The sequence below is a fragment of the Lepidochelys kempii genome, chromosome 8, assembly GCF_965140265.1.
Source record: "Lepidochelys kempii isolate rLepKem1 chromosome 8, rLepKem1.hap2, whole genome shotgun sequence".
NCBI classification, from domain to species: domain Eukaryota; kingdom Metazoa; phylum Chordata; order Testudines; family Cheloniidae; genus Lepidochelys; species Lepidochelys kempii.
Window position 1 is genome coordinate 397,825 of NC_133263.1, and position 23,724 is coordinate 421,548.

General features: G+C 46.8%; 1 protein-coding gene across 2 annotated transcripts in view; it reads left to right on the forward strand.

The window, feature by feature from the left end:
- Positions 1-23,724, forward strand: part of GFRA3 (GDNF family receptor alpha 3) — a 35,376-nt gene that overhangs the window by 737 nt on the left and 10,915 nt on the right. Inside the window, exons 1-2 of one of the 2 annotated variants that reach the window (XM_073355051.1) lie at positions 15,422-15,609; positions 23,071-23,343. In XM_073355051.1, the coding sequence (XP_073211152.1) occupies positions 15,516-15,609; positions 23,071-23,343 (367 nt within the window). In that variant the 5' untranslated portion in view covers positions 15,422-15,515. Of the gene's footprint in view, positions 1-15,421; positions 15,610-23,070; positions 23,344-23,724 lie in introns of those variants that run through there. The other variant, XM_073355050.1, reaches the window with a different exon arrangement.

The following is a 23,724-nucleotide window of genomic DNA, read 5'->3' on the forward strand; positions in this document are numbered from 1 at the left end:
TTAGGAATAAACTTCCTTGGGGGCAGGTTATTCCAAAATTGTCCATTGTGGGGTTTTTTGCACCTTCCCCTGAAGCTTCTGGCGGGGCACTCTCTGACAGGAGCCTGGGCTAGATGAAGCCCCGGGCTAGAAATCCTTATGTGGCCCAGTTATATTTTGCATGAACATTGAGAATGTATATAATAAAACAGGCTGTCTTGTCCTTGAGGTAAACAATGACCCAGGCAAATAAATACTTATGCTAATTGAAACACAATTATTCTCCATACAGTAGAGGAGTGTGTACTGCTTTACAGCCAAGTAAGAGATGGTCCCAGCTCCAAAGAGCCTGCAGTGTAGATTAGAAAAGGCATGATATAGAGGAGATGGCATTGGCCTAAGGGTGGGGACGGTGTGTTGTGCTATTTTTCTGTGTTAGAATTTTGAATTTACCTACTATGAGAAAATGTTACAATTTGTTTGCTATTCACATTGTCAGTAGCTTCTACCTTGTTCCTTCTGCTCCCAAAAAGCAGTAGCTCTAGGGCCCACAAAGAGCAGGAAAGATTCGGTGAGTTCACATTTACTTCTTTCAATCTATCCCAGCCAATCTGGGAGCAACAGAAAGTCCAAAGATCTTCCTTTGGCTCTGAGGTACGCAAACTTTCTTTCTGCACAGCCTTTAGAACTAAGAACAATTATAGGAATAAACTCTTGTAGTGTCCTGACTCTGAGCACAGCTCCACATCTGAGTTTGCTTGGAAGGAAGAGATGTTTAGCCTATCCCATGCTGTCTTACAAGGCCAGCTTCTTAAGCTGTCTGTAAAGCCTAATGGGATACTGCATAAGAAAGGTCAGGGGGAGCAGGGCTGGGGAGCACAAAGCTGCTGCTAGGTGAAACAGTTCCACTTGATGGCACTGCTGCAACACAGTTAAGGTGAAGAGATGAAGATGTCTCCATGTCCGCTGGACTCTCTAGGCATATCTGATATCTGGGAATCGGGTGTCAACACCAGTACCTATGCTCTATGAAACAGTGCAGGAGGGGAAGCGCAGAGAATGGGGCATCCCTACGGTTTGTGTGAATTCTCCAGGGGGCAATCTTGCCCTTGTTTCCAGGGGCTGGATACAAGGGACTCTTCCCTCCACAGGGTAATCCACTGGCCAGCACAGCAGCGTTATACCATATCCTTCAGACTCACCAAGAAGAGCCAGTACCAGGTTCCTGTGGTGTCTCTGACCCTCCTCACCCTGATGCCTTCCTGTGAATGTTTCCTCCTAGTGATTGGGCATTTGGGACTGAGTTGTGGTTTGGCTTTTTTTCTTTTCCAGGTTTCATCTCCCATTCTGTAGTAAGCTGGCTCCCTGGGATGAGAGAGCAAAGTGCATACGGCCATGCTATGAGGCCATGCTCCCCCTACACACTGCTGCTTCTGCAGGAGCTTGTGGCAAACACCTCTGAAATTGGACTCTTTCAGTACATTGCATCCAACTGAACCTGTTCTCTTTATTCACCTGGCTGACGCTCCAAGGTGTCCCCAGGTGCAGAGTTCATCTTGTCATCTATGGATCCAGGAACTGCAGGCGTCTCTTAGGAAGAATGAGTTACCTGTAGAATGAGCTTACATAAATCGCTTCACTAGCTTCCCCTCTCAGGGTCACAGAGCTTGGGGTCCAGTCTGAGTGTGAGCATCTACACAGTGATTTTTGAGCCCCCTGAGCCTGAGTTAGCTGACTCAGCCCAGACGTGCTTTTTCTCCTTGTGCAGACGTAGCCTAAATGTGCTGAGGGTACTCAGTACATATAATTAAACTAATGCTTGAAAGGTTGGTTGAAATATACTCTGCTGGGAGGAATGGGGGCTGATGTCAGTAAGAAGATAAAGCAAAGGAATAAGAATTTCCAAAAACCCTGCTGCCAGGGAATTAATTTGGAGGATGCTGCCTCTGTGGACACAGCAGCTCTGTGTTGTGGTTCAAAGTCCTGCTGTGGGGGAGAGGCCTATACCTCAGTCTCTCCTGGTAGAGTCACGGCGGCACCTGATCCTGCTGATAAGGAGCAAAGCAAACACCAGCCCTGGCGCTGCTGCCTTGCCACGTGCCCATCTTTATTACTGGAGCCCTGCACAGATACAAAATTTGTATCCACATCTGCTCCGTGATCTGCAAAAATGATCTGTGAAAGTAAAGCAGATATCTGCAGATTTGCAGAGCTTTAGATATAAAATTTGGATCCGCATCCATCTACGATCCGCAAAAATGGTCCACAGATATCTGCAGATTTGCAGGACTCTATTTATTACAATCAAAAAGGGCAAATGTACAAGTCTGGCTGAAATAAAAATGCTGCTATAGCCAATGGGAAGCTGCATCCTCTGTCGGGAGGAGGAGAAAGGATTAACCAGCAGCATCTGTTCCTGTAGTTTGTCTCTGGCTCATGGCTTGAGGTAGATTCCCAGGCCAGAAGGGACCCTTGTAATCATCTGATTGGACCTTCAGTATAAAACAGGCCACAGAACATCCCCAAAATAATTGCTGGAGCAGATTTTAGAAAAACATCCAATCTTGATATAAAACTGGGCAGTAATGGAGAATCCACCAAGGTAAATTGTTCCAGTGGTTAACTACTCTCAGGGTTAAAAATGTATGCATTACTTCCAGCCATTGGATCGTGTTAGCCCTCTCTCTGCTAGATTGAAGACTCCATTATTAAACAGTTGTTCCCCACGTAGATACTTACATACTGTAATCAACCTTTTCTTTGTTAGACTCAAAAGAGTTCAATCTATTTAGCCTAGCACTGGGCATGTTGTCTTATTCTTTAATCAGTGGCTTTTTTTCTGAACCCTTTCCAATTTATCAACATCTTTCTTGAATTGGGGACACTAGCACTGGACACAGTATTCCAGCAGTGGTCATACCAGTGCCAAATATAGAAGTAAAATAACTTCTGTACCCCTACTCAAGATTCCCCTGTTTATGCATCCCAGGATTGCATTAGCTCTTTTGGCCATAGTGTCACATTGGGAGCTCATGTTCAGCATCAGAATTTCTGCCAAATCAAGGGGGGAAATAATTTAAAACGTTTTGTCACTTATATTTTTCTTAAATCAGAATCCACCCAGCCACCCTGCAGGAGCAGTAAAAGCTTGTTTTCTTCTCCAGAGTTTCCTGCCTATTATCTCATGTGCAATGTAGCACACCAGGCATCTGAACAGCTGCTGGCCCTGAGGGATTGGAGCATCTGTTTGGGTCTCTCTTACCATGAACATGAGCACAGCACTACACATTCATTTGAGTTTTACCTCAGGCAAAGAAAGGGAGAGTAGCTGCTCTGCCAGAGCACCAATCACAAATACACCTCTGGGCAAAACAATGTCCCAAAAGCCAAAGGACTTGTGTTTTTAATAAAATATCTTGCCATCAAAGTCCTGTAGAATTTTGTTGTTAAAACTAAATTGACTCTGAAGTCTCTTTTTTTTTTTTATGTTCCTGTTTTTCATGCTGACAAAATCTAACCTGACAACACAGGAACTCATAGCTGTCAGCTCCTGGAGAAAGACTGGGGAAGCCCCTTTCTGAGCCTCCCTTCTGGTCACCCAAACAGGCTGCCCCAGAATCCACGCAGTCACACAGGCATGTACTTGCCAAAGCCAGTAACCAGTTTCTTTGGGAGTAACTGAGGACCATCTGTTTCCCTCTTTGTTTAGGATGGAGTCTAGTCTGGTGGTTGTGACAGGCTGAGATTTTGACCCAAGTGGGTCAGGAGTCTGAATTTCTGTTATTGACACTCCTGCCATCGAATCAAACAGGCCAAAATGGGAACAAGCAGAAGGGAAAAATCTAAGGCAGGACTGGCCCACTGCCAGCAGTGCAGAAGAGAAAGGGAAAAGGGCCTGCTGATTTGAAGGGAGGGTCCATGAACCTTCTGTGGCAGGAACAGCCAGGGCTCTTTAGGGTAGTTGTACCAATGTCAGGAAATGGTGGAGCTGGTGTTTGGTTTCCTTGAATGTTGACACTAACTTATGCTGGGCTGTTTACTTTAGGTTAATATGTCTGTCCTGTACAGGTGCTAATAGGTGTGGTTAGTGCATTGTGTCTGTTCCTGTCATGAGAGGGCTGTGATGCTGTAAATATTAACCCTAGCAGAGGAGTGTGTGCACAGCCTTTCTCTAGTCTGCCTCCTGTTGTCCTCAGGGCAAGTCTACACTACAGTGCTACATTGATGCAGTTGTGCTGCTGTAGCATGTCTGGTGAAGATGTGCTATGCCAAGGGGAGAGCGCTCTCCCATCAACATAATTACTCCACCTCAGCAACATAGCACTGGTGTGACAGCACGAAACTTGCGTCACTTGGGGGGAGGGGAGGCTTTTTCACACCCCTGCGTGATGTAAGTTAGATCGATTTAAGTGGTACTGTAGACCTGCCAGTTAGTGCTTGTGATTAACTTGCCCAGGCTCAGCTGTCGGATCCTCTCTGCACCCTCTGCTCACTAAAGAACAGAGGCTCCGCTGCACAGAGTGGCAGGAGCTGGTTTCCACTCCAAACAGGATTGCATGTGATCAGAGCCTCTGAACTGCAGCAAACCCCCACTGCGCTATAGTCTTCAGACACTGAGAACATTAAATAAAACAAGCTACAGCTAAGTAACCTTCAGACTATGCTGCAAACAAATCATTTGAAAATAAGGCCCCAGCCCCACCTTTCACTCTTCAGGGCCCAAGTTATGGTGTGTAGGCAACAGCCTAATTTTAAAATAATAATTTTGTTTAAATGAACAAGGGAAATAGCTTAAAAGACATCAAACAAATTATCCATCTAAGGGGCCACAGCAGGCCCTCTCAGGGAAGGCTTCTGGAAGTAACAAAACCCTTATTTAGGTCAGCTGGGCCAGATGTTAGATTGAAGGAGGTATAACTGAAAATAGGCATGAATTCTGCTGGAGCCCAATCCTTCCCTCATACACGGGATAAACCAAGCATGTGATACATGCTCACAGGAGTGTTTAAAGGCCTTAAGTGAAAACACAGCTGGGCATGTTAGAAGTGACTGGGAATCAGGCTTCCTGGTTTTTATTCCCAACTCTATCATCAGAGACTCATAGTGTAATGGTGGGCCAGTGATTTCTCTGTTCCCCAGTTTAGCCATTTGTAAAATGAAGATAATATTGACCTCACAGTGGTGTTGTGAGGCTAAATTAACTATATGTAATCTATTTTGAGGCTCCCTTGCTGCGTGGGGTTATGGACATGCAGAGTTAGTTCTATACAAAGTGGACTGAAGAAGACATTAGCCTCTCTCTCCTGAGATCTGGCTGGCAGCTGGCTAAACTCCTTTAGAAAAAGATGCTGGAGGTGTTATTCATTGATGGCTATGTGGAGAACAAGACACCTTTTTAGCAGAGGCCAGCAGCTTTGGAAAGTCCTTTTCAGGAGCTAGGTGCTAGTATTTCCCATGAGGGACTCTTGCCTTCTAATCTGAGCTGCAAAGGACATGAATATCCAGAATCACATAAAAAAACAAAAATGACTGAGACCAACCTGGTTACAGAGAGCATGTAGGTGTGAGCAGGCAGTGGGTGGCTTAGCAGTGGTTGTGCAGCCTTCTGCATGCAGGGAGCTGAAATGCAGTCCCTACGATTCATAAACACTTTGTTTTCTTTGGCTGGTGCTTCTCAGTAGTAAGAACCAAAGCCTCACAACTTCTCCAAGGGGCAAACAACTATAAAATACAAGCCACAAGCCTGCTGCCATGGTGAGAGACGTGCTGTGGCTCTGGCTCTTGGCTCAGAAAAAGAGGGAGAGAATCTGGTTGGGGAGGAGTTAGAAGCTGGGGGAATTGGCTTGCTTTATTGGTCAAGGAAGAGGAAGTCCTATTCACATGGGACTCTGGGGTGTAGCAGAAGGTGAGGTGGTTGAACTGTGCAGCTGCTCCCTGTTCTGTGCCAGGAGCAGGTGTTTATATTACCCCAACACTGTTTTGCAGCAGTTTTCCCTAGCTCTGTGGGGGGGGGGGCATCACACAAGTAGGATTATGCAGAAGAGATACTTTCAAGGAGAGAGTTACTGGAGAGTAACCTCTCTCAGCTATTTAGGGACCGGGATGAGGCAGAACGATGGGTTTGTGGTTATGGGTGTGGAGTGAGACTCTGGAACTGCGTTCAATTCCTGGCCCTGCCATAAACTGCCTCTGTGACTTTGGGCAAGTCCCTTTGTGTCTCTCTCTACAATAGGAATAATAGCACTGCTCTGCCTCAGAACGGGTTTAGTACATTAATATTATAAGGCATTCAGATCTTACAGTGATAAGGAATGAGCCCTGCTACATGGGGTGCTGATAGGACAGTTCAGAGATGTAATCCACCAACGTGGCTGGGAAAGAAAGGTCCCGCTCAGAACACAGAAATGTTTGTGTTTTTTTAAGTTTTGGATCTATGAGATTCCCGAGTAGCACTAAATTCCACAGGCAGGATGATTACTTAAAGCTTTGGATAAAACAAAATATCCATAAAAGATATTCACTCACCTGCCAGGCCCTGAGGTCACGCATCTGCTTCCCCTGCATGAGCTGCTGACATTACTTATCCCCAAAACAGTCAGAACCTGTCAAACCCTGTCAAGAGCGATGGAGAAAAGATGAGCCATAGGAATGAGGCTAAAAGCCGGGGAAATCATATCAGGGTTTACAGTTTACATTTTCTGCAGCTGCTTCAGTAGGCCAAAGGACTAGAACATGTAGGGGAATTGGAGAAACTGACCCCCAAGATATTACACATTAGAGGTGTAGGTGACCCCTAGGTCAGACCTGGCCTATAGGATTCCAAGTGGAAAAACTGGTGAAAGCCTGGTCCTAAGAGACTGGTAATTATCAGACTCTCTGAGCTTTGTGAAAAGGCTAAAGTACTACCTCGGAGCAAGGAAAAGGGAAAAACACCAAAAAAGCCGTAGCGTGTGTCCCAGGGTCCCAAGCAAGGGCAATGAAACGCTTTGAAAGAGATCTGGCTACTTTCCTGTTACACCTGGCCAAACAACTCACTCTGCAACTGGAAATGCCATCTTAGGGGAGTGATGGATTCTCCATCACTTAATGTCTTTACCTCATGACTGAATATCTTTCTAAAAACATAGTCTGACTCAACCACAAGAAACAGGCTGGATGCAGGAGAAACTGGGCAATGTTCTCTGGCCTGTGTGAGGCAAGGAGCTCTGACCCTTCTGGTTGTAAATTCCATGACTCTGTGATTACTGTGTCACAGAAGGTGTTGTACTAATTTATTTGACAAATGTAGCAGAGTTATAGTTTAAAAAAATACCCCCAAAATAGTAACATGAGACCTCGCATCTCTCTGCTATTAAATTTTTGTTGAAAAGAAGAGGAAAGTGCAGTATTTGTTGGAACTGCAGGGTTTGACCTGAATTAGTGACATTCTACTGTCTATTTAGTTTTTATTTAGTATTTTACTATTACTATTACTTATTATTTGCATTGCTGTAGTGCCTAGGGACCCTAGTCATGGACCAGGGCCCCATTGTGCGAGGTGCTATACACACTCAGAACAAAAGGACGGTACCTCCCCCTAGTAGTTTACAATCTAAGTATAAGACAAGAGGCAACAGACAGATACAGGCAGATGGGGGGGGGGGGACAAGTAAATAACAAGACCATATTGATGACAGGCGGTGGTCACAGCACACCAGCAGCCTAACTTTATAATGTCAAGGCATTGTATAATTATTAAGCTAACTAATTAACCCCTCCAGCCCCGCTGTGAAGTAAGTATGTTTTTCCCTACTTTATGAATGAGGAGACCAAGGCAGGGGAGTGAAGTGACTTGGCCAAGTCCACATATCAAACCAGTAGAAGAACCAGGATTAGAGCTCAGGGGTTCCTGATTCCTGACTCCTTGCTCGGATAATCAGACAACTCTGATACAGAATGAAGAAAGGATGGGTACTTCAAGGTGCTGTAGTCAGTGTGGATCCCACAGTAGGGTGCTCATGCATGCCAGACTGGATTCTTTTCACGAGCAATGTCTATTGGAGCCACACATGTGCCCTGAGCCTCCTTGTGCTCCTATACAAAGACAGAAAGAGCAAGGCAGCCATGGCCCTCCCTCAGTTTCCACGCAGTTCAAAGCCCATGCAGCTCAGGGCCCTGAAAGCAGGGATGGAGGATGAGTTGTGGGATCCACACTGACAACATCTCAAAGAGAAAATAGCTGTTTTCTTCTCTGAGTATGTGTCACTATGGATCCCGGTGGCTCACCAGCAAGCAGTACCCTCTTCCAGATGGTGGATATGAGGAGTATCAGTCATACTACTCAAATAAGGATTGAAGCACTGCTCTTCCAAACTTGATGTCTGCCTCAGCTGCCAAGTCAAGTGTGTAATGTTTAACAAATGGCAGTAGATTACTCCACAGGGCTGCCTTACAAATCTCAATGGTTGACACCTTTCTGAAGCATGCTGACCATGTTACCTGTGTTCTGATGAGTGTACTTTGGCGTCCAGAGGGAAAGGCTTGCCGGACAGCTGGTAACAGGTGGAGATTAACTGCATAATCCACTTGAAGAGTCTCTGTGATGAGACTGTCTGGTCTATTGATACACCTGGTATGTCTACAAAGCGACAAGGAAAGAGAGAGAAGGGGCATAGTCCTGTCTAGGAAGTAAAGAAGCGCTCTGGAAATGTCTCACGTGTGAAGGTTCTTTTCTTCTGGAGAAGAATGAGGTTTCAGAAGGAAGAATGGTGGGGTGATTGACTTATTCATGGGGAATTCTGAGTCTACTTTGGTCATGAACTTGGAGTGTGGTCTCATCACTTTGTCCCTATGAAATTATGTGTATGGCACGCTCACTGAATGTCTGTGCTGACATAATGGCAAAGAAGAAGACCATCTTGCCGGTAAGGTGGTATAAAGAACATTTGGATAGAGGTTTGAAGGAAGGCTCCATGAGACATAAAAGGATCACATTAAGGTCCCAGGTGGGTGTAACAAAGTAGAAATTTTTTGTAATATTTTTAATTAATCCTATGGGATTAACGCCTCAGTTTCCCTCTATACTTTGCATTGCTACCTGGGGGGTGGTGGTTAAGTCTCCTTTTGGGGGCAGCACAGGCCATGAGATGTAAATGTTGCCTTGATGTCTGAGATGCAGTGAGATTCATTAAGGAAGTGGCTGGAACCTGCTGAAAGTGACCTATATCAATGCAAAATCTGAGACAATGGGAAGCCCTAATGACCAGAACATTCACACCCAGCAACCTAGATGAAGGAGATCCCCTCCTCCCGCTCCTGCAGCTCACAGCAGGGAAGCTGAACACATTCCCAGCTCTAGAACAAACGACTGAGGTGGCAGGCAGGGGATAAAAAGTTTGCTTCTGGAAGAAGCTGGCTGCTTTCACCTGGGACTGATGAAGAGGTCAGAGAAAGACAGAGCCGGAATAGAGTCCACTACAGTGTGGCTATTGGATTGTGCTGGCTTGGCCAGATGGAGTATGTTTTAACCTTAATTTTTCTATGCTAACCTAAGCACTTCCAATCCTGTGTTCCAGTATACTAATAAATCATACTCTGTTTTGAAAACGCTGCCTGGAGTCACTGCAAATACTTGCTGAGGTGCATTAGTCCCTGAAAACCATACACGTCTCTAACTAGGAATCAATCTCAATTGAACTTGTTGGGCAGAGCTCACAGCATGAAGCAGGAGTGCTGGAGTTTGGAGGCTCGGTCTGATAGGCAGAGAGGCTACATGGTCTACCCTGAAGGAAGAGCAAGACCCTTTGGGGGTCTGGCACATTGAAGTGGGTCCTCCAAGAGACTGTTTAAAAGCTGGGGCATAGCAACAGTCCTGTAGATCCAGGACAGGGTGCATGATAGAAGGCAGTCATGAAAAAGGCTCTTGATAAATCTTGACACTATAGGGTGTGAGTAAATGGAATGTGATTGAGCTGGCACATGATGCACTGATATTGCTGTTCTGTGGACTTTTAGAGAGATAAATGCCAGTCCCAACTGTTTCTGAAGAAGCAGCACATAATCCAGGATCCTTGGGATCTGAGCTTCGACTGGATTTACATTGGTTTGGGTCACCAATATGGCAAACCTCTTCCATTTCAGGGAGCAGATCCTCCGAGTGGAAGCTTTCCTGCTCTGCATAAGAATTTCTTATACTTGTCTAGAGGGCTCCCATTCAGTGATGTTCATTCAGTCAGCGTCCAACCCATCACGTGCAGTGACTGTGGGTCCCAATGAAGTACTTGAATCTGAGACACTGTATCCAGGCAAGAGGGAAGGCAAATGGGAGGTTAGCTGCACAGCTGGAATAGGTCTGACAGTCAAAATTGCTTTGACCAGTATAGAGCTATGATGAGAACAGTAGCCTCCCTTGTCTCATCTGCTCGTGGATATATCTTGGGGCTGAGAGGGATTGATGGGAAGGCACAGAGGAGACCTTGAGACCACTGAAGGAGAAAAACATCCAGTGAGATCCTGGGATCATTCCCTGCACCCCACACACTGAAGCAGAAGATTTTAGTTCTCTGCAGTGGTGAAATCACCAGAATATCAGGTCTAGGATGGATTTCTGCAGTGACCACTCATGGTTGGTTACTACATTTCTGCTCAAGAAATCAGTAAGGTCATTGTTGACCCCTGAAAAATACAGGGTCAATGGAGTCACTCCATGTTGGTGACACTATTCCCAGAGCTCACTGGTTTCCAGGCACAGTGGAACAAGCAAGCACCTCCTTGTTTGTTGATACAGTGCCTCATCAATGTATTTTCCATCAGGATCTGCACTACAGAGCTCCGTAGAAGAGGTAGGAATGCAATAGAGGCCAACCCGATGGCCCTCAGCTCTAGATTGTCCATGTGCAACTTCAGACTGTATGGAGACAACACTCCTTGCATTTGGAGGTGAAGCAAGTGGGTGCCCCAAACTGTCTCTAATGGGTTCATAATAAGCACCATTGCTGAGGAGGAGGTTAAGAAGGACACTCCCTCCCTCATATTCAATGGTACTAGCCACCAGACAAGTTCTTGTAGGACTTTGGGTGGTACCATGACCAATTCGTTCATGTAGTGCTTGGCTGAGTACACTGTCCTTAGTATTGTAATGTCCACAGACTAAGTCTATCAAGCAGCATCACATAGGTACACACCAACATGTGTCATAGTAATCCCATGCATCTCCTGACCATACTGGACAGTCTTGCCATTATGTTGTAAATGAGCAACTGAAAGGACCTGAATCTGTGTTCCAGCAGATATGTTTGCACTGACCTTGAGTTGGGTTGAAAGCGCCTATGAATTCTGTAATTTGTGATGGTGAGAGATCATTTTTCATAGTTCACCAGGAGCCCTAACTGAAAGAACAGGGAGACAATTCCCTCTAGAACTCTCTTGGTCTCATCCTGGCCTTACCCTGATCAGCCAGTCGTACAGGTACAAGTGAAGTCCCTGTTTCCTTATCTGTCCTTCTGCCAAGCACTTGGTGAATACTGTCAGTGTTTCAGAGTAACAGCCGTGTTAGTCTGTATTCGCAAAAAGAAAAGGAGTACTTGTGGCACCTTAGAGACTAACCAATTTATTAGAGCATAAGCTTTCGTGAGCTACAGCTCACTTCATCGGATGCATACTGTGGAAACTGCAGCAGACTTTATATATACACAGAGAATATGAACCAATACCTCCTCCCATTGGATACTATTAATTTAGGCTTAAATAGAGACTTGGAGTGGCTAAGTCATTATGCAAGGTAGCCTGTTTCCTCTTGTTTTTTCCTAACCCCCCCCCCCCCCCAGATGTTCTGGTTTAACTTGGATTTAAACTTGAAGAGTGGTCAGTTTGGATGAGCTATTACCAGCAGGAGAGTGAGTTTGTGTGTGTATGGGGGTGGGGGGGATGTGAGAAAACCTGGATTTGTGCAGGAAATAGCCCAACTTGATTGTCATGCACATTGTGTAAAGAGTTGTCACTTTGGATGGGCTATCACCAGCAGGAGAGTGAATTTGTGTGGGGGGGTGGAGGGTGAGAAAACCTGGATTTGTGCTGGAAATGGCCCACCTGATGATCACTTTAGATAAGCTATTACCAGCAGGACAGTGGGGTGGGAGGAGGTATTGGTTCATATTCTCTGTGTATATATAAAGTCTGTTGCAGTTTCCACGATATGCATCTGATGAAGTGAGCTGTAGCTCACGAAAGCTTATGCTCTAATAAATTGGTTAGTCTCTAAGGTGCCACAAGTACTCCTTTTCTTACTGTCAGTGTTGTGGAGAGTCCAAAGGGCAAAACCCTGTATTGGTAATGACTGGACCAACCATGAATCTGAGGTTACTTCTTGTGGGTTGGGTGGATGACAATATGGAAATATGTATCTGGAAAGTCAAGAGCCAGGATCCAGTCTTGAGCTTGGAGCAATGAAATAATGGAAGCAAGCATTACCATCCTGAATCTGAGGTGACACATGTATTTGTTGAGTCTCCTCACTTAAAGTGACAGTGCGCTCACTGTCTCTCACACTTCCCTAACACACACACACACACACACTGTCTCTCACACAGACTGGCTCTCACACCCACATATACTCTGCCTCTCGCGAGTCACAGTCCCCCAACACAGATGGTCACACACACACACACACACAGAGTCTCACACTCCCCAACACACACTCCGTCACACAGTCCCCCAACACACAGTCACACACACTGTCTCTCACATGCACTGGTTCTCTCTCACACACACATGCACTTGTATTATTGTTGTTGTTACTACTGCTTGGTACTTCCTGTGAAAATGCTCGTGGTGAGCCAGGAGTGGCTAGGGGCTGCAGGAGGGCCCTGGACTCTGGCAAGATGCAGCCCCAATGTGACAGGGTGAAGTCTGCCTTGAGCCACTGCCAGTGTGTGTCAGCAATGGGGCGGGGGAGGAGGGAGAGGTTCTGGGGGTCTTTGGCGGGAGTGGTGGCTGTGCCCCCTCGACACACTGGGGTCAGCAGCACTGGCTGGGGACTGCCTTCAGTGGAGCATAGGGGCACCAGTTTAATAATACCGCGTAAAGCCCCATAAATTCTAAGGACAGCCCTGGACAGCCTTTCCCCAAAAAAGTCTATTTTTGAGGACCCAAAAAGGGAAATGATGGGTGGAACAGCCCAACATTTTGTCCATGAATTAAGCCTATTTCCAAAACACACCATTTTAGTTTATTAATTTCCAGTTCCACTCTTTTTGTTTACCAGGCATAATCTTAATACAATCCTTGAGTTACATCAGTAGGCCTTTTTGTCTGGACTAATTCAGTCCATCTGTCTCACTTTTGCACTTTTTCCCATCACCATTTCTTGTTATCAGTTACTGTGACATTTTATGAACTTTAATTCACTTTTGCAGTTGAGCTCACAATTAGGGTAAATTTGTAGGCCCAATTATTACAACTAAAGAATCACCCCTGTATTTCTCAGGTACCTCTTCTATGACTCCTAGATGGAGCAACAAGGCCACTTCCTACAACATTACATGTCTTAATATTTAAAAAATTACAAAGTGAAGGGTTGCTGCCTTAACCATCTGTTGATGCAGAGCAGGGAGAGAAGTCAGTGCAGCTGCCATCAAAATGTACAGCAGCAGCAAGAAGCTTTCGGAGTTGGTGCCAGATAAGATATTACCATTTTAATTTTGTTTTAAATTAACCAAAACATTAAGAAAACCCCTTTTTAAATAAAAAACCAAACCCAGAACTTAGAAGAAGAAGAAACTCTGAAAACTGAGCTTCCTGCCTTAGAATAGTCAGAGAAGTAATGCACCATACTTACAAGCCAAAACAGAGTTCCAGAGGAAAACAAAAGATGATATGTGAAATAGCCAATCTGGGTCCTTCCACTTGCAAGGTTAAAGGTCACCTTTTTGTTGGATATTAAGATTTATTGTAGTTAATGTTTTTTAAATTTGGGGAAACAATTCTTTGCTGAACATATTAACTAACCCATTGACTTGAAACATGTATTTAAGAATGCTACCAACTGTACTGAATCAATAAGCAAGCTATAGTATTCAAAAATGACAGTTATTACAACAAGTTTCTTGTACATTCAGAATGGGAGCTACATTCTCTAGCCTTGCCTGTGCAACCAATATTATTTGTTACTGACAGTTTATGTTTTCTGGAACAAATGCTGAATTTGGTGTGTCCTTGGTCACACTTGCAGTTAAACCTGTTCAGGATAGCTCAGTGGTTTGAGCATTGGCCTGCTAAACCCAGGGTTGTGAGTTCAATCCTTGAGGGGGCCATTTAGGGATCTGGGGCAAAAACTGGGGATTGATCTTGCTTTGAGCAGGGGGTTGGACTAGATGACCTGCTGAGGTCCCTTCCAACCTTGATATTCTATGATTCTAAGTACTGTTTAGCTACAGTCATTGTCACCAAGGATAAATTTCTGAAGTGTAGACAAAGTATCTGTTTTTTCTGCACCCTCAGAATTAAACTGCTGTTGTGTTGGGAAGAATCAGAGAAATGGCAGATCAGTGCAGAGTTCCAGGGACAGTGAGACATGGATCAGGTCGTCTAAAAACTTCAAACAAACCCTTTAAAACGACAGTAGATATAGTAGATGCTGTGACTAGTCAGGGCAGGTTTCCTTTCAGGCGGGTTGCGCTCCTACCTGTTATACTTTGGACCCAGACAATTTCCTGTCAGAAAGAAAATGAGCGGAGAGCTGCACTCGACTAGTAAATGACCCTAATCTACCTTTATTACAAATAATTTCCACAAATAGGCTGGAAGCAGAATGAGAATCAAGCAGTACCTTGGGCTCTTCACTACCTTGACTACCAGCCCCATTCCCAGCCCTTGTTTTCCCACAACACCCCCCTCAACCAGCCCCGCCAGGCCCCAAAAGGCTCCGTTTCACTCCGGTGACTTTTTACTCTCTCTTTAATCACAGTTGGGTGAGAGGTGCTCTCCAGCAGGGCAGACCCATTCTGGGTAGGGGACCCATCACTGCCCGCCTGCATTTCCTTATCACCAATCCGCTGGAAGCTGTGGCGCTGGGTCAGCCCGCTTCTGAGAGACAGGACACCGAGTTCCTCCTGCACGTTGCTCTGGGCACAGGAGTTGGACCTGTTCCCTGCGGCCGGTTACCTTGCTGAGGGCAGGGTTTCTCTCTCAGACCCCTCGCCCATCCAGCTGGCCAGATCTGACACATGCAGATCCACAGACCCGCCGAGGAAATCACACGCGCAGACACAGCGCCACAGACAAGGCTGCACACGTGCGGCCACCCACAGCAGCTGCGAGACACCTGGGCCAGCTCCAGAGGCTGGGGGAGGGCTGGCCGGCCAGTCCGTGGGGAGGGGGCAGAGCCCGCCGAGGCTCGGGGGAGGAGGCTGCAGGCAGCTGGGGGAGCAGGACGCGCAGACCCGGCGGAGCGCAGCGGGAGGCTGCCCAGTCCGCGCTCAGCACTCGGACAGCGCAGAGCCGGGAGGCGCCTGCCCCGCCGAGCCGAGCCCCGAGAGGAGCATGTGAGCGCCCGCAGGGACATGGGGACCCGCTCGCAGCGCAGGGACCTGCCGCGCCTGCCCGGCTCCAGCATGGGGCTCCCTCTGCTGCTGGGGCTGCTCCTCTGCCGAGCCGGTAACTGCAGGGGTCTCCCGGGGTGCGGGGTCTGTGCCCGCGGGCGGGACACGCGGTCCGAGAATTTACCGACTCCCGGCGCCGAGCTGCGGGGCGTCGCTAGCGGCCAGCGGGGCTCGGAGTGTGGCGGGGCCGAGCGGCTCCGGGCGCGATTTGCCTCTCCCCCGCCTCGCTCCTCTGCGCCCGCAGGTGCCCCGGCGGGGGGCGGGCAGGCTGCCCCGCCCGGGGCTCCGGGACTGCACTGGATCCCCCGGGCGGGCTCCTGGAGGCTCTCTCCCCCCGCCCCGGCTCGGCCCCGGGCTGTGCTGGGCCCGGCTCCCAGGGCCCCTGGCCGCCCCGCTGCGTGTGCCGCAGCCCAGGGGCTCGGCGCAGCCTCGGGCGGCGCAGCGCGCGCAGGTGGGTGCGGACGGCTGCGCGGGAGCGGAGCGCGCTTTGGGGGAGCCGGGGTCTGGCGCTGAGCCGCTTTGTTCTGTACGAATAAGCGAAGGGCGGAGGTCTCCCAGCTCTGCCCGAAGCCAGCATCAAGAGCGCTCCCGCAGGGGTGGCGACCTGTCTAGGGACCGTTTTTACACCGGCTTAACGATCCCGGTTTGAACCCAGTGTCGGTAAAGGGTCCCGGCTCCAGGGCTACCTGTCCGTGTGCGTTAACTCACTGTAACTGTGTTCTCACGAGCGGTGCTTTCGGTTAAAAAATCACACCCCGGCCAAAAGAGTTACTTCAGCCCAACACCGAGAGTGGAGCAGACTCTGTGTCTGTTTGCGGAAGCGACGGCGAAGAGTTTCGGCTGGGATTTGCGGCTCCATCCTGATCACTTGCAGTTATGGCCAGGACCCAGTTTTCGGTGCCAAAGAGCAGAACGGGCTGGACTGGATGATCAGGCGCTCTGAGCAGGTGTTTCGTGGCCGATTTACAGCAGAGAAACCCAGACATCCCTTTTTTGTAGCGAAGGTGTCGCATTGGTAAGGACGCTGCAGCCAAGCCTTTATTAGAGGCCATCGTAGCTGAAGTTTGCTCATGGGATGCTTCACCGAAAGTGAACTTTGCATTAGCAAGGGGTTTATTCTGGCAGATCCGGAGGCTGATGGGTTTTTGTTTACCTTAGGGCCCACGGAGCGGCTAGCATCTCACAAGAAGGCACAGGTTCCTTTGCAGGCCACTCAAAGGGGTGCTAGGGCAATAAAGCCTCAGCAAAAAATTGGCATTTGCTCTTGGAGTTGAGCTGCATTTGGGGAGTACTTGAGTCAGCACCCAGATGTTGCTACCGTGCCCTTTCCTGGTCGGAGGCATCTATCTACATGTTTTGTCTTCTTCTACAGCGTAGGGTCAATCAGTGAGCTAAGGAGGTTCTAGGTTTTGCCCCCAGTTTAATGATGTTTTGTAACCATTTAAAGTTCATAGAATATCTGGGTTGGAAGGGACCTCAGGAGGTCATCTAGTCCAACCCCCTGCTCAAAGCAGGACCAGTCCCCAATTTTTGCCCCAGATCCCTAAATAGCCCCCTCAAGGATTGAACTCACAACCCTGTGGTTGTCTAGGCCAATGGACAAACCACTGAGCTATCCCCCTCACCCTCAGGGGGAAGACTCAATTGGAGGCAAAGCAGCTGATAAATTCCCCCAAAGCAGCAGGTGCCCAAAAGCTGCGAACAGCCCCAAAGTGGCTTGCCAGGCTCAGAAGAGGCTCATTCTTTGAAGCCAAGACAAACTCATTGGATTTCCTTGGGTCCAGTAATTACCCTCAGAACCAATTTTACAGAAGTTTGTGTTCCTGGAACCAAAATATTAACCACAAATATGGGAATTACTCAAAGTAAAAAGACTCCTCATGGGTCTGAAAGTTGGCCCCGGGGAGCCAGGGCTGGGGGAAAGAGACAGTTCCTAGTCCCACTACTATCGCCAAGACAAGAGGAAGAGGCAGATCTGAGAGGAGACAACAGAAGGTGGAAGTGGCTGCAGCTTCTTTTCAGGAGTCACTGGGACCTGCAACATCACCACTAGTGCCACATGCTCTCATACAATCTATTTTACTGGTAGCCAAACCAATAGCTAGTGTGTGTTCTGCTCCCAGGTTTCTTGCACTGCAGGGCCTGTGAGGGTCCCCAGGATTGAGTGAGCATCTGGATTCTGTAACTAAATGACAGTCATAATCCAAGAGCCTCATCTAGTGATGGCAGCTGTGAACAGAGGCTGTCTATGACTGCTCTCTCTCCTACTGTTGCAAAGTCAGGGGAGCTTAGATTATAAAAAATTTCTCTACTGACAGGCTTGCTAATATCGCCATACAATCATCACAGAGCCAGTACAACTCACTTTGGAATTTGCATTGCTGATATGGTTGAAAATATAGGAGTTACAAAACCCATTTCACTCTACAGCTCTCAAACAGTCCCAGAGTCCTGTCTGTGGCAGTAGATATGGGGATGATTTTGGAGCTTTCAATCCAGTAAAGCTGAAATTGCTAAACATCACACTGACTGCTTAAAAAATAAACTGAGACAAGGTGGGTGAGGTAATATCTTTTATTGGACCAATTTCTGCTGGTGAGAGCTCAGTAAGCTCGAAAGCGTGTCTCTCTGACCAACAGAATCATAGAATATCAGGGTTGGAAGGCACCTCAGGAGGTCATCTAGTCCAACCCCCTGCTCAAAGCAGGACCAATCCCCAATTAAATCATCCCAGCCAGGGCTTTGTCAAGCCTGACCTTAAAAACTTCTAAGGAAGGAGATTCTACCACCTCCCTAGGTAATGCATTCCAGTGTTTCACCACCCTCCTAGTGAAAAAGTTTTTCCTAATATCCAACCTAAACCTCCCCCACTGCAACTTGAGACCATTACTCCTTGTCCTGTCCTCTTCTACCACTGAGAATAGTCTAGAACCATCCTCTTTGGAACCACCTCCCAGGTAGTTGAAAGCAGCTATCAAATCCCCCCTCATTCTTCTCTTCTGCAGACTAAACAATCCCAGTTCCCTCAGCCTCTCCTCATAAGTCATGTGTTCCAGACCCCTAATCATTTTTGGCACCTTAGAGACTAACCAATTTATTTGAGCATAAGCTTTCGTGAGCTACAGCTCACTTCATCGGATGCATACCGTGGAAACTGCAGAAGACATTATATACACAGAGACCATGAAACAATACCTCCTCCCACCCCACTCTCCTGCTGGTAATAGCTTATCTAAAGTGATCACTCTCCTTACAATGTGTATGATAATCAAGTTGGGCCATTTCCAGCACAAATCCAGGTTTTCTCACCCTCCACTCCCCCCCACACAAACTCACTCTCCTGCTAGTAATAGCCCATCCAAAGTGACCACTCTCTTTACAATGTGTATGATAATCAAGGTGGACCACTTCCAGCACAAATCCAGGTTTTCTCACACACCCCCACCCCCATACACACACAAACTCACTCTCCTGCTGGTAATAGCTCATCCAAACTGACCACTCTCCTTACAGTGTGTATGATAATCAAGGTGGGCCATTTCCAGCATAAATCCAAGTTTAACCAGAACGTCTGGGGGGGGGGGTAGGAAAAAACAAGGGGAAATAGGCTACCTTGCATAATGACTTAGCCACTCCCAGTCTCTATTTAAGCCTAAATAGTATCCAATTTGCAAATGAATTCCAATTCAGCAGTTTCTCACTGGAGTCTGGATTTGAAGTTTTTTTGTTGTAAGATAGCGACCTTCATATCTGTAATTGCGTGACCAGAGAGATTGAAGTGTTCTCTGACTGGTTTATGAATGTTATAATTCTTGACATCTGATTTGTGTCCATTTATTCTTTTACGTAGAGACTGTCCAGTTTGACCAATGTACATGGCAGAGGGGCATTGCTGGCACATGATGGCATATATCACATTAGTGGATGTGCAGGTGAACGAGCCTCTGATAGTGTGGCTGATGTTATTAGGCCCTGTGATGGTGTCCCCTGAATAGATATGTGGGCACAGTTGGCAACGGGCTTTGTTGCAAGGATAGGTTCCTGGGTTAGTGGTTCTGTTGTGTGGTATGTGGTTGCTGGTAAGTATTTGCTTCAGGTTGGGGGGCTGTCTGTAGGCAAGGACTGGCCTGTCTCCCAAGATTTGTGAGAGTGTTGGGTCATCCTTCAGGATAGGTTGTAGATCCTTAATGATGCGTTGGAGGGGTTTTAGTTGGGGGCTGAAGGTGATGGCTAGTGGCATTCTTCTGTTTCTTCACTTCCGCGGTGGGTATTGTAGTTGTAAGGATGCTTGATAGAGATCTTGTAGGTGTTTGTCTCTGTCTGAGGGGTTGGAGCAAATGCGGTTGTATCGCAGAGCTTGGCTGTAGACGATGGATCGTGTGGTGTGGTCAGGGTAAAAGCTGGAGGCATGTAGGTAGGAATAGCGGTCAGTAGGTTTCCGGTATAGGGTGGTGTTTATGTGACCATTGTTTATTAGCACTGTAGTGTCCAGGAAGTGGATCACTTGTGTGGACTGGACCAGGCTGAGGTTGATGGTGGGATGGAAATTGTTGAAATCATGGTGGAATTCCTCAAGGGCTTCTTTTCCATGGGTCCAGATGATGAAGATGTCATCAATATAGCGCAAGTAGAGTAGGGGCGTTAGGGGACAAGAGCTGAGGAAGCGTTGTTCTAAATCAGCCATAAAAATGTTGGCATACTGTGGGGCCATGTGGGTACCCATAGCAGTGCCGCTGATCTGAAGGTATACATTGTCCCCAAATGTAAAATAGTTATGGATAAGGACAAAGTCACAAAGTTCAGCCACCAGGTTAGCCGTGACATTATCGGGGATAGTGTTCTTGACGGCTTGTAGTCCATCTTTGTGTGGAATGTTGGTGTAGAGGGCTTCTACATCCATAGTGGCCAGGATGGTGTTATCAGGAAGATCACCGATGGATTGTAGTTTCCTCAGGAAGTCAGTGGTGTCTCAAAGGTAGCTGGGAGTGCTGGTAGCGTAGGGCCTGAGGAGGGAGTCTACATAGCCAGACAATCCTGCTGTCAGTGTGCCAATGCCTGAGATGATGGGGCGCCCAGGATTTCCAGGTTTATGGATCTTGGGTAGTAGATAGAATATCCCAGGTCGGGGTTCCAGGGGTGTGTCTGTGCGGATTTGATCTTGTGCTTTTTCAGGAAGTTTCTTGAGCAAATGCTGTAGTTGCTTTTGGTAACTCTCAGTGGGATCATAGGGTAATGGCTTGTAGAAAGTGGTGTTGGAGAGCTGCCGAGCAGCCTCTTGTTCATATTCCGACCTATTCATGATGACAACAGCACCTCCTTTGTCAGCCTTTTTGATTATGATGTCAGAGTTGTTTCTGAGGCTGTGGATGGCATTGTGTTCTGCACGGCTGAGGTTATGGGGCAAGTGATGCTGCTTTTCCACAATTTCAGCCTGTGCACGTCGGCACTCTATGTAGAAGTCCAGTCTGCTGTTTCGACCTTCAGGAGGAGTCCACCTAGAATCCTTCTTTTTGTAATGTTGGTAGGGAGGCTTCTGTGGATTAGTATGTTGTTCAGAGGTATTTTGGAAATATTCCTTGAGTCGGAGACGTCGAAAATAGGATTCTAGGTCACCACAGAACTGTATCATGTTCGTGGGGGTGGAGGGGCAGAAGGAGAGGCCCCGAGATAGGACAGCTGCTTCTGCTGGGCTGAGAGTATAGTTGGATAGGTTAACAATATTGGTGGGTGGGTTGAGGGAACCATTGCTGTAGCCCCTTGTAGCATGTAGTAGTTTAGAAAGTTTAGTGCCCTTTTTCTTTTGTAGAGAAGCAAAGTGTGCGTTGTAAATGGCTTGTCTAGTTTTAGTAAATTCCAGCCACGAGGAGTTTGTGTGGAAGGTTGGCTTTTTATGAGAGTATCCATTTTTGAGAGCTCATTCTTAATCTTTCCCTGTTTGCTGTAGAGGATGTTGATCAGGTGATTCCGCAGTTTCTTTGAGAGCGTGTGGCACAAGCTGTCAGCATAGTCTGTGTGGTATGTAGATTGTAATGGATTTTTTACCTTCAGTCCTTTTGGTACGATGTCCATCTGTTTGCATTTGGAAAGGAAGATGATGTCTGTCTGTATCTGTACAATTTTTTTCATGCAGTTGATAGATTTCCACTCCATACAATATATAGCATTACAGTGTGGATATGGATATATTGTATGGAGTGGATAGATTTCCACTCCATACAATATATAGCATTACAGTGCTAATAAACAATGGTCACATAAACACCATCCTATACTGTCACAATGCCAAAAAACTACTAAAAAGGCATAGCAGAATGATAGAGACTCATGGGCAGCATGACTTGAAAAATTAGAAGGCATGGGCAGCAGTCCAGCATGGTGTCACATGTCATGCAACCAGACTCTACTGCCTACAGCAAATAAACTTTTGAAGCCAGCAACAGTGGAAAAGGTGACAGAACAAATTAAATGATGGTGACAGCAAATAGTATGAGAGGTGCCAAAGATCTTCCTGAACTCCAGACAGTACAACCAGCAACCTAATGACAAAGATAAGATGGAGGGCAAGGACAGGTAATCCAAAGAGCAGCACCAAGGCTATACATGGTGAAAGTATAAGGACAACTCAACCGCCACAACCCTTGTATCCTAAGAATAACCAAGGAACAATTGCCCTCAAGAGATGGCCCACATAGATTCACACACAGGAGCTACAATAGAAACTGACAATGACAATGTAATTAATTCCCATTAGTTACCCTGAGAAGGTGGCAAATACATGCCAGTTAATGAACCTGCACAAAAATCTCCAGAAGAAAAACACCAACAGATGAAAGGACTTCAAATAATATCCCTCTAAGTGGAAGAGCCCTAATGTTGCCAAGTTTCAAAGACTCCTACATTGTTAATTCAATAATTTCAATTAACATCCATTATAGGAAGAGAGAAGTGTCCTATATAAAAAATGTATATATACTGATATATCTCTAGTTAATATTAAGGGTACCATTTATTACCATAAGAATATGTACCATTGTTCATAAGTGTCGTAGGTTCACTATAGTTGTTATTCTGTACTGCAAATGGCTTTTTAAATGCAGCTCTTATACCTAGTTCCAGCACCTGAGTTTTCCTTGGGGATCTTCTGTCCCATGTAAGTACTGAACAGCCCTGATCCTGATCAGGTTTGGAAGATTGCAAGACACCCATAGGAGGGTTTTTTTATAAAGCTGGCAAATGGCTTTGTATATAATCTCTTGCTATCCCTTTGCACCAATGTGAGTTCCTTTTGATGTCCATCCTCTCATTTCTAAAGGGAGGGAGCTCTTGTTCCCCACCTGTCCTACACCAAAGGCAGAGGATTCCATCTCACCCAGATCAGATACACTTTCCCACGGCTGCCTTTGCAGAGATGTTCTTGCTGAGATAGGACAGAAAGCCTGCAGTGATGGTACTGGAACAATTATTGTGTGGCTTTCTCCCTGAATGAAGCCCTATCACTCTGTCCCTACTTCAACAGGAGGCCTCCTTGCTCTTCCAAGGGACTGCATAGCAGCTGAGAAGATTTGCCTGATGGACCCTGCGTGCAATGCCACCTACCAGGCCCTGGAAAACTGCTCCCTTGATAAGACGCGTTTCCTCCCTCTGAGTCCTGATGCCAGAGCAAGGTGCCGGGATGCAAAGCTAGACCTCAGAAGCAGCCCTTTACTGCACTGCAAGTGTCACAGGCGCATGAGGAGACAGAAGCTCTGCCTGCGCATCTACTGGACTCTTCACGCCAGCTTCACTCGCGGTGAGATGGAATCATTGTTCATACGCTATCTAGTAATGACACAAACCTCTGCGCTATTAATACACCCCCCCAACAAGGGCAGGAGAGGGGTGCAGTGGAGAATCCTGCCACAGCTCACTCTCCAACCCTGGAGGTGGTTGCTGGAGAAACATCACACGGGCTTCCACCTCCTGGGGAAGAGGAGTCACTGGTCCTTTACAATAAATGTTTAAGAAATTAATATAATAAGCAAAGCTTGGACACAGATTTCATTTTTAGTTTAAAACTTATGACATGAGGTGGTGAGTTTATGTTCATGAAACAATTCTGGGGCTGGACCCTCAGGTTAACCAACAGGACTACAGAGGGTCAGAGAGAGGGGTAGGGTGAGAAGGGAGGTTA